This window comes from Moschus berezovskii, chromosome 19, assembly GCF_049115385.1.
Source record: "Moschus berezovskii isolate FMDL1 chromosome 19, NW_MosBer_1.0, whole genome shotgun sequence".
Lineage (NCBI taxonomy): Eukaryota > Metazoa > Chordata > Mammalia > Artiodactyla > Moschidae > Moschus > Moschus berezovskii.
In genome coordinates this window covers 64,337,456-64,347,676 of record NC_142478.1, presented here as the reverse complement: position 1 = coordinate 64,347,676, position 10,221 = coordinate 64,337,456, and the positions used below count along the sequence as shown (strand labels likewise).

The 10,221-nt window shown below is 51.6% G+C and overlaps 1 protein-coding gene across 1 annotated transcript; it reads right to left on the bottom strand.

Annotated features, from left to right (window-relative positions):
* Positions 1-897: 897 nt before the first annotated feature.
* SDS (serine dehydratase) lies at positions 898-8,847 on the bottom strand. The gene is made up of 8 exons (XM_055404840.2): positions 8,607-8,847; positions 5,068-5,222; positions 4,755-4,794; positions 4,414-4,553; positions 4,224-4,315; positions 3,280-3,507; positions 2,383-2,507; positions 898-1,294 (listed from the first exon to the last, which is right to left on the bottom strand). Exons 1-8 carry the CDS (start codon positions 8,629-8,631, stop codon positions 1,089-1,091), a joined length of 1,011 nt encoding a protein of 336 aa, XP_055260815.1. The 5' UTR covers positions 8,632-8,847; the 3' UTR covers positions 898-1,088.
* Positions 8,848-10,221: the final 1,374 nt, after the last annotated feature.

Genomic DNA, 10,221 nt, shown 5'->3' with positions numbered 1-10,221 from the left:
TGTCCTTGAAGACAGGGTTTTGTGTTTGAGAGGACTGGCTTGACGTGGACCAGAGCTGAGTGTCCATCATCGGTTCACACCCCCCTCCACCCTGGGGCTTCCCAGGTGGCGCTAGTGGTATAAAGAACCTGCCTGCCAATGCAGGAGACAGACACAAGTTTGATCCCTGGGTTGGGAAGATCCCCTGGAGGAGGAAAAGGCAACCCACGCCGGTATTCTTGCCTGGGACCCATGGACACAGGAATCTGGCAGGCTACAGTCCATGGGGTTGCACACGATTGAAGGGACTCAGCATGCAGGAGCAAGGGGCTCACTACACCACTCCTAGTGGTTCTGTGATACAGTTACTCTGTTCGCAGGAAGGACTTCCCAGTAGAATGAGGCTGCCTTCCTGAGTGGTTCTGCCTTCCCAGCTGGTCCTACCTCACTGGATGGGCGTGTCCCATCCCACGCCCCTCTTGCTCAGCACGGCTCCCCCTCACCGGCTCCCTGACTTGCAGAGATGCCCCCTCCTGGCATACACGCCCAGCAGGAGTTGGGGTCCCGGCCTCCATGTGGGGCCCTAGGGTTCCCAGGGGTAGGGGGCATGGAGGATGTTGAAAGCCGGGGGTGACAGCAGGCATACTGGGTGGAAGGCAGGGAGGGAGACAGTCATGACAGAACTCAAAGAGGAGCTTTGTTTCAGTAAAACCGCTTCTTACAAAAATGAAAGTTTGCACAATAGAAAAGTAAAGGGAATTCCCCGGCGGTACGGTGGCTTGGACTCATGCTGTCACTGTTGAAGGCGCAGGTTCAATCCCTGGTCGGGGGTGGGGGTGGGGGGTGGATATAAGAAAAGTGAGTAAGGGTAGGCTTTGGGCTTCCTGAAAAAAAAAAACAACCAAACACTCAAAAGAGTTCAGCTCACAGCCTTGCTGGCTGCTGTCTTTCTAGCCGCTCCACACACAGTGGTCTCAGGAGAAACCAGGTTAACCAACTGGCGCGGGCCACAGGCTCCCAGCAGACACAGGAATATTTACAATGAGGCGCTGGGTCATGCTGCAGAAAACCAGTCCTTCCGGAGTTCATCCCGGGTAGGGGAGGGATCCTCACTGGGGCAGCCCGTCCATGCCCAGCTGTCTCTTGAGTGCCAGCAGCTGTGCCAGGCTGATGTTGTTGCCCCCACAGACGATGACCACAAGGGAGGACAGAGGGCTGCGGAGTTTCCCCTCTCCTTGCAGCTTCTGAATCACGTTGCTATAGACGGCGGCCAGGGCGGCCCCACAGGCGGGCTCCACCAGGATCTTCTCGTCATCTGCCAGAGGAAGGGGATGGTGAGGGTGGAGCCAGGAAACCTCCGGGCCACTGGCGAAGCCATCGGCTATCAGCCCCAGCCACAGGCTGGTCCTGGACCGCCCCAACCGCACCCCCCATCATTACCCTCCATTGACCTAGGGCCTGAGTCAGGGCTGAATTTCAACACCAGCGCTAACACTGCTCTGCTTGTAATTTCCTGAGCACTGTGTTAACGTCATCTGAGCAAGAGTGCCAGCACTGACTGGCAAACTAACTCCCAGTACAGGAGAATTAAATGGCAGCATAAGTGAGTGAGTGTGTGTGTGTGTGTGATCCCTGTTCCAGGATGAACCCCGTAAAAGTCCAATTTAGGGACTTCCCCGGTGGTCCAGCTAAGACTCCGTGCTTTCATTGCACACGGTGCAGGTTTGATCCCTGGTTGGGCAACTGAGATGGCACGTTGTTGCTGTTGTTTAGTTGCTAAATTGTCTCTGCCTGACTCTTTGTGACCTGATGGACTGTAGCCCTCCAGGCTCCTCTGCCCATGGGAGTCTCTAAGCAAGAATACTGGAGTGGGTAGCCATTCCCTTCTCTAGGGGATCTTCCCGACCCAGGGATCGAACCCGAGTCTCCCACATCGCCTGTACTGGCAGGTGGATTCTTTACCACTGAGCCACCTGGGAAGCCCACGCTATGTGGCAAAAACAAAAAAGCTCATCTGGAAGAGTAAAAGAATCAAAAGGATATTTTTAAAAGAGTCCAACCTAGTCACAGACTCACCTCTGAATCCAACCCTGAGGCCCATAATTTCCCTTTTCACCCTGACTGCATTGCTCAGAACCAACATTTTACATACATACATATTTTCATACATACATATTTTCATACGTACATATTTCCCCTGCTCTTACATTATCTGACTTTTATCATTTGTCCCCTTGGTCTTTCTGTTTTAACCCCTGGGCTGCAGTAACTTTCATTAATGGGAAGTTCCACAGAGGGACGGGAGACAGAATTGCAAATGACATCCCTTGGCATGCCAAGCAGACAGCCACATAGTCCTTAGCCAGCAGTGTTGGGTCTCAAAAGGACTTAGCACATACATACCCACAAACTTCTCCAGAGCGGCCACCGCCTCCTGGTCTGAGACAACCTCAGAGAAAATGGGGTGTTCCCGATACACCTTCATAGCCTGCGCTGTCACGGTGGTCACGCCCAGGGCTTTGGCGACACTGGGAGGGACAAAGGTGGAGAAGAGGGGAAAGAGTCAGGAGAGAGAAGGGAGGCAGACCATGTGATTGCCTTCTGGCCAGTAAGAGGTAAGAGGACATATCTGTGTCTTTAAAGGAAAAGAGTCAGCTTCTGCCCTGACTTCTTCCTGCCAGATGGAGTGCGGGTGTGACAGCCAACACCTAAGCAGCTATCTTGGGCCATAAGTCTATGCAATGAGGATGATGGAGAACAAAATCAAGGGTCCTGGGCCCCTAGCTTTGTGGAGCTAGACTTTTTTATATGAGAGGAAATAAAGTTCAATTTTGTTTAAACCACTGTTATTTTGGACTTCTGTATAATGTGACTAAACCTAATATTAGTCAAACACCATCTGGGAAAGGTTTGGGGCTGGGATATGAACCCCTTGGGAGCAGGAGCTGTGTTTATTCACCACTGTCTCCCCAGGATTGACCAGTGCCTTGCACATATGAGGGGCTCAATAAATGGTTGGTAAATTAATGAGGTGTGTTAAACCCTACCACAGAGGAACCCAATAAAGGATTAATGTTAGCCTTTTCATGTGAGGAAGTGTGATGTTCATGGTACAGAGTCACACAGACTTGAGTTCATTAACAGCCATACCACTCACTGGCTGTGTGACTCTAAGTGACCAAAGCCTCAGTTTCCTTACCTGCAAAATGGGGCTGGCATGGGGATCTACTTCGCCACCAGTATCGAGTGGGGAGCTTCCCATAACACTCGCTGAACATGACAGCCTCCCTGGCTGCTTACCTGGTAATGCAGGGCAGGGTGACGAGCTTGCCAGCCTTGATGGAAGCGTGGAAGCTTTCGGCTCCGATGGTCTCCATGGTGACGATGGGCACGTCCCTCCAGCCCACCTCTGCCAGCCCCTGGACCACTCCGCACAAGAGGCCTCCGCCCCCTACTGCCAGCACGATGGCCCCCGGCTTTTCGGTCATCGTTTCCTTCAGCTCCTTCACGATGGAAGAGTGACCTTCCCTGGAGGAGGTGGGTGGGGAAGGGAGGTGCCGGTCAGGGCTGGGCTGCCTGGAGACACCAGGCAGGGGTCCTGAAGTTGCTGCTTACCCCCTGTTTGCCCTCATCCCAGGCAGCTGATGGGCCTTGAAGCTGGTCCCCTCAAACCTGACTCCACCCTGTTTCCAGCTGCCAACACCTGCAGCTCCACCTGTCTACCTCTGGCCTCTGGAGCACTGTGAATGTGGTGGCTGGCAGTGCCGGGAAACGAAACCCCCAGGAGCAGTCCTCACTCCATTACAGGAATTAAGAATTATGGGAATTGATGCATGCTGGCTCCCAGGGGCCCCGGAGGGATTAAACGCCAGCTTCCCACAGTGGTTACCAGTCCATCAGCACCCTTCCTTCCTCATCTCACTTCCCCAGTCCGCGAATGAGTCACCTCCCAAGTCAACTGCTTTCCCTGAAATCTTTGTCTCGGGTTCTGCTTCTGGGGGCCCCAATTACACACACACACCCTGCTGTGTATCTGAGCCCAAGCATTCGCCCGTGGTCCAGGAGAACGGGCACTGGCGCACGTGGGTGTGGGCACCAGCGGCCGTGCCTGTGTGTGTGCTTCTGTATGACGTGCGCACACATGTGTGCTGCTGTGCGTGATGGTGTGTGTTGGGGCAGGTGTCCACTCAGTGATGTAGAGGCATGGTCACTACCCATCCCGGTTGACTGGGGGCTCCACATACCAGATGAGGGGGTCGTCAAAGGGAGGGACGTAGACCCAGCCTGAGTTGTTTTTCTCCAGGTCCTTGGCCACCCTGATGGCCTCATCCAATGTCTGCAAGATCACAGAGAAGGCGAGAGAGATGAGGGGCCGGGGGACTTGGCCCTGTGCCCCGGTGCCCTCTGTGGTCCCGGCTCCAGGTTGGTACTCACCTCACCCACCACTTTGACCATGGCGCCCTCATTCTTGAGCCTCTGGATGGTTAGGGCAGGCGTGGTGCTGGGCACGACAATCGTGGCGGGGACGCCCAGCTTCCTGGCTGCATAGGCGGCTGCCATGCCTGCATTGCCCGCTTCCAGGGGTGGAGGGTAGACAGTGTTAGTGGGGTTGAACCCTCCCTGGGTGAGGGTTGGCCTCCCCCTGGAATTCTAAATTGGGACTTCTGCAGATGTTTGCAATAGCTCATTGCTGGGGAAACCAGGGCTCAGAGAGGTGGAACACTTGACCCCAGGACACACAGCAGAGGACAGGAGGAGGCGTGCAGGCCACTTACCTGAGGAGCAGACGAAATGCTCACAGCCTCGCTCAGCCCACTGTGGAGACAGAGAAGGTAGAGGATCAGGCCTGACATCTTTTCTGCCCAAAGAGACTAACTGGTTCAGGGAAAGATGAAGGAGAGGAAGGTCATTGATGGCTCTGGGATCAGTCCACGAGGGGACCCTCTGGACTGACACCCCTTAACCAGAGGAGGTGCCAATGGAGGTGCCTATGGGGAGTCAGCAGGGCCCAGCCTGGAACTCCTAGGATGTCACATGGCAGTGGCCCTGCCCTGTCCACAAAGGGGATCTCCCTGTATGAGGCTGTACCGTTTTGCAGAGGTGTCCGATGCCCCGGATCTTGAAGGAGCCGGAGGGCTGGGCACTGTCTATCTTGAGATAGACCATGGTGCCAGCCACTTTAGACAGGGTCATGCTGTCACGGACGGGGGTCTCCACGTGCAGCGGTCTTCCTGACATCATTGCTGGGGGAAAGGAAGGAAACCCAGAGGGTCAGGGGAGTTGGCTCTGGCGCCAGCTGCTGCCACTCAGTAGGCAGTGGGGCTGGGAGGGACCCTGTCCCTAACTTTACAGGAAGTTGAGGACAAGCCCCAGATTATAGCATCCTGGAGACCTGAGTTCAGATCTCAACTTGGCCACCAACTTGACATCGGACAAGGAATCTCCCTTTGGCCTCAGCTGCCTCGTCTGTAAAATGGGCAGAGGTCATCTTCTCTCCCCCTACCCCGCCCATCTCTGGCCCTCCCCAACACACACATACATTATGTTGGGAAACTATTAACGTCAGAAATAACATCCAGGGAATTCCCTGGATCCCCAGTGGTTATCACTCTGCACTCTCACTGTTGAGGGCCTGGGTTAGATCCCCGGTTGAGGAACTAACATCTCACAAGCCGAGAGGCATGGTCAAAAAAAGAAACAGAAATAACATCTAGACCTTGCAACTTTTGAAGGCTATGAGGTAGAAATAGACTTGTGGGTGTTGACTCAGAATGAGCGGCAAGACTATGGCTAAAACAGGAGCAGGATATCAGGTCTAGTTTGTGCAAAAACTGCAAGGATACATGTGCACACTCACAATCCATGTGTACAAGACATCTCAGAAAACACACAAGAAACCCACCAGGGGAGGCGGCCCCTGGGGAGGACTGGCACATGGCACCTGCTTCCGTACCATTTCAATATTTTGCTGTGTGCATGTTTACTACGTATTTAAATGACACATCTTCAAAAACGAATCTCTGAGAGTCAGAAAGAGAAAAACGAATATCATATATCAATGCGTATATATGGAATCTGGAAAAACGGTAGTGATGATCCTATTTGCAGGGCAGGAATAGAGACTCAGACCCAGAGAACAGACTTGTGGACACAGCAGGGGGAGGAGAGGGTGGGAGGAACTGAGAGAGGTGCATCGACATACACACACTGCCATGTGTAAAAGAGCTAGCTGGTAGGAAGCTGCTGTGTAACACAAGGAGCTCAGCCCAGTTCTGTGATGACTTAGCGGGGGTGGGATTGGGTAGGGGGATGGGAGGAGGTTCAAGAGAGGGGATATGTATACACATATAGCTGATTCAGGTTGTTGTAAGGTAGAAGCCAACATGACATTGGAAAGCAACTATATTCCAGCAAAAAACTTAATGAAAACAACTAACCTTTGGAAAGCCCTGTACCCACTAGGGGAAGCTTTTTATTATTGTTATTTTTTGTGTGATAACTATTATATTATTTAACAGTCACTTGTAAAGTGATTACCAGGACTTCCCTGGTGTTCCAGTGGTTAAGAATCTGTCTTGCAATGCGAGAGGATATGGGTTCAATCCTTGGTTGGGGAACTACGATCCCACATACCGCAGGGCTGGTAAGCTGGCACGCCACAACTAGAGACCACAAGCCACAAGCAAAGATCCTGCGTGACACCAAGATGCTGCGTGCTGCAAGTAAAACTTGAGGCAGCCACACAAGTAAATAAATATTTAAAGTGATTACCATGTGCCAGACATTTTCTGAAGTTTTACAGATATTAACTCACTTAATCCTTCTACCAACCCTAGGAAATTCCCAGGATAATTACCTAATGTTATTGTCCAGTTCTCCTGTTGAGGAAACAGGCTCTGATTGTGTTTTCCATGGTGATCACTGAGCAATTCCTAACCCTCACACACCACTTAAGATGCAACATTGAGGCTTTTCTAGGTGGGAGGTGGCATCAGGTCTACACATCCTTCCCTTGAACCCTGAGTTGGGGGGGCATGGGTGGAGGGGCTGTGACTGCAGGAGAAAGGACACTATGTGACTCCCTCCAAGCAGTGATGTGCTGGTGAATGTTTAATGATAGCCTCGCCAAAGGGAAAGGAAACTTGACTTCTAGTGTCTGCACGTCTGTGACATTTCAAGCTACTAACAGGATGTCACTGAACAGGGAGTCGGGAACAGATGGACACTGTCCACTCCTGGGAGCCCTGTGTCATCTGGCTGTAGCCCAGCATGGCTCTCAAGGCCAGGTCATATAAGGCGACCGAGCTGCCAGGCAGCTGGGAAGCTCCCTGTATGAACCCAGCCGCCAATATGGGAGCAAGCCCGGGCGGCATGCCGGGGGCTGCAGGGAGGTGCCCCACCTAACATGTCCAGTTGATATCCTAGCTGATGGGCAGACATGACGCCTGACTTAGGGAAGACACTAATCCAGCTATTATTATCACACTGCAGTCCCCGAGAGAGACCCAAGCAAGAACTGCCTGCCTGAGTCCAATCAAGCCCGAGCATCAGGACAGAAAGAATCCACCTAGCATGGGCTCGATCCCTGCTCTGGGAAGATGCCACGTGCCGAGGCTCAGCTAAGCTCCTTTGCCACAGCTACTGAGCCCAAGTGCTGCAACTACTGAAGCGTGCCTGCCCTGGAGCCCGTGCTTCGCAACGAGAAGCCAACGCAGCGAGATGCCCACACACGGCAGCTAGAGCGTAGCCCCCATTCACCGCAACTAGAGGAAAAGTCTGAGTGCAGCAAGGAAGACCCAGTGTAGCCAAAAACAAAGAAACTAATTAAAAAATATTTTAAAAAGAAACTGCAGTATTGGCTTGTCCAAGGTCACACAGCAAGTGACTAGGGGAGAAGGGATAATTTTTTTTTTTTTTATGGCCATGTCTCATGGCTTGTGTGATCTTAGCTCCCAAACCAGGGATTGAACCTGTGCCCTCAGCAGTGAGATCATGGAATCCTAACCACTAAATTGCCATGTGATTACAAAGAGAAGAGGTAAGATTTGAACCAGGCAGCTTAGGCCCAGAGTCCAGGCTCTCTCCAGGACACAGTAGGCAGGGGGTGGGGATGGGGGTCTGCCTGCATGGATTCTGGCGACTGAGAGCCTGAGAACCTGCATGCCACAACTAGCTGGAGTCCCCAGGAGATCCCACATGACACGAAGATCCTGTGTGTTGCAACTGAGATCCGACCAGCCAAATAAATAAATAAAAATTAACTCTTATTAGGACTGGGATTGTGGTTAAGACTCCCCGCTTCCAATGCAGAGGCAAGTGGGGGGTGAGTGGGGTGGGACTGGTTGGGGAATTAAGATCCTACATGTTTTAAAAAAATTAACTACTATTACACATAAACTAAATACTCACAACCACCTTAAGAGGGAGATTCTGTTATTATTACCTCCACTGTACAGATGAGGAAACCCGAGGCACAAACCTGGCAGTGAACCCAGCCAGTCTGGCTTCAGAGCATGGGTTTTTACGTTCAACGGACTCTTCCTCCCTCTCTTGCCCAGGGAAAACCCAAGGTGGCCACAGACACTCCAGTCCTGGGGATGGAGGTGTGGATGGATAGGGCGGCTTACCAGACAAAGGTGAGGAGCTGGGCATCTGAGCGTCAGGCAAAGGAGGAATAGACTGGAGATGGTCTAGATAGACCCACTGTATAGCTGGTCCACAAATATGACGAGTAGGAGGGGTAGCGTGTCTTCAGGATTGTCCCAGGTGTTAACGGGTCGGGGCTTTATTCCCCTCCGGAGCATCTGAGCAGCCAATGGGACACCAGGACTGGCCACACCCCTGCCAGGCCCCGCCTCTTTGGCTCTGGACTCTATGGGCTTCCAGGAACGGAACATCCCTCTCTCTAGCTGGGTCTTTCGGAGAAGGCAATGGCAAGCCACTCCAGTACTCTTGCCTGGAAAATCCCATGGATGGAGGAGCCTGGTAGGCTGCAGTCCGTGGGGTCCCTAAGGGTCGGACACGACTGAGCGACTTCACTTTCACTTTTCACTTTCACACATTGGAGAAGGAAATGGCAACACACTCCAGTGTTCTTGCCTGGAGAATCCCGGGGACGGGGGACCCTGGTGGGCTTCTGTCTATGGGGTCACGCAGAGTCGGACACGACTGAAGTGACGCAGCAGCAGCTGGGTCTTTCTCCCAGTTCCGCTAGCCACGCCCCTTCTCCACCCTCAGCTTCATTTCAGGACAAACACCTACTTCACCACAGCTTTTAGGAGGTTTCCAGAGAAGGGTGTGAAATAATGCACTTATCTTCGCTAGCACTTGCTTGGCGCTCAGTGGGCGAGAACCAAACCGGGGAGGAAGTGTGTGCTATTATTATCCCCATCTCACAGAAGAGGAAACTGAGGCATACAGCAAGAGGGATGAGCTAGCGCTTGAACGCAGCAGGGTGACCCCCAAATCTGCAATCTGAACACAGGTTTTAACTTTTATTTATTGAGTTTAGAAACTCAAACATTTGTGCTGTAAAGCGAAATAAAAATGAATAGTCACCCATATGATGCAACAGGACTGGTTCTTAACCCTATGAACACAGAAGTACTTTTTTCACCTGCTTTTAGTTTCAATTTCATAACAGCTTACCAGAACTTATTTCCGCATAAATGCATGACTAATATTCTTTAAATTAAACTATATCATGCCCAAGTCATGGGTTAAGAATGGAACTATCATGTCAATGTACATGTCTTTAAAAAATTTTTGGCTGCCCAGCAGGTCACGTGGGATCTCAGTTTCTTGACCAGGTATGGAACCCATGCCCCCTGATTTGGCAGCATGGGGCCTTAACCACTGGACCATCAGGGAAGAACCGTGTCAGCATACTTTTAAGCATTAAAAAGAGAACTCAGAAAAATCCCAAGTGTTGTAAGTTATTGGGGATATAAAATTTCACAATGAAATTCAGCAGAAAGAGGGACATGATAAGTCACTGGTATTACTTAATCACAAAGGCTGAACACAATTTTCTTAAATTGCCATCTCATGATATCCTTTATAACTCCTTTGTCCTAAAGGAGTAATATAGGTAAGACCTAGAAGGGTCAGAGTTCCCGGCTCTGCCTTTTACTAGATGTGTGGCCCTAGGCGAGTCATGTATCCTGGGGACTCTGTTTGCTCATCTGTAAAATGGGGATAATACTAGTATCACCCTTCTAAGATTAGATGACACCATAATAT

Bases quoted from the DNA above. Each gene is read 5' to 3' on its own strand.
- SDS (XM_055404840.2), bottom strand. From the start codon at position 8,631: ATGCCCAGCTCCTCACCTTTGTCTG. The intron at 2,508-3,279 runs GTAAGCAGCCAG...TGTCCCTCCCAG, and splicing joins ACCCTGCCCTGCATTACCAG to TGTCGCCAAAGCCCTGGGCG. The intron at 1,295-2,382 runs GTATGTATGTGC...TTCCTCTGGCAG, and splicing joins CGCTCTGGAGAAGTTTGTGG to ATGACGAGAAGATCCTGGTG.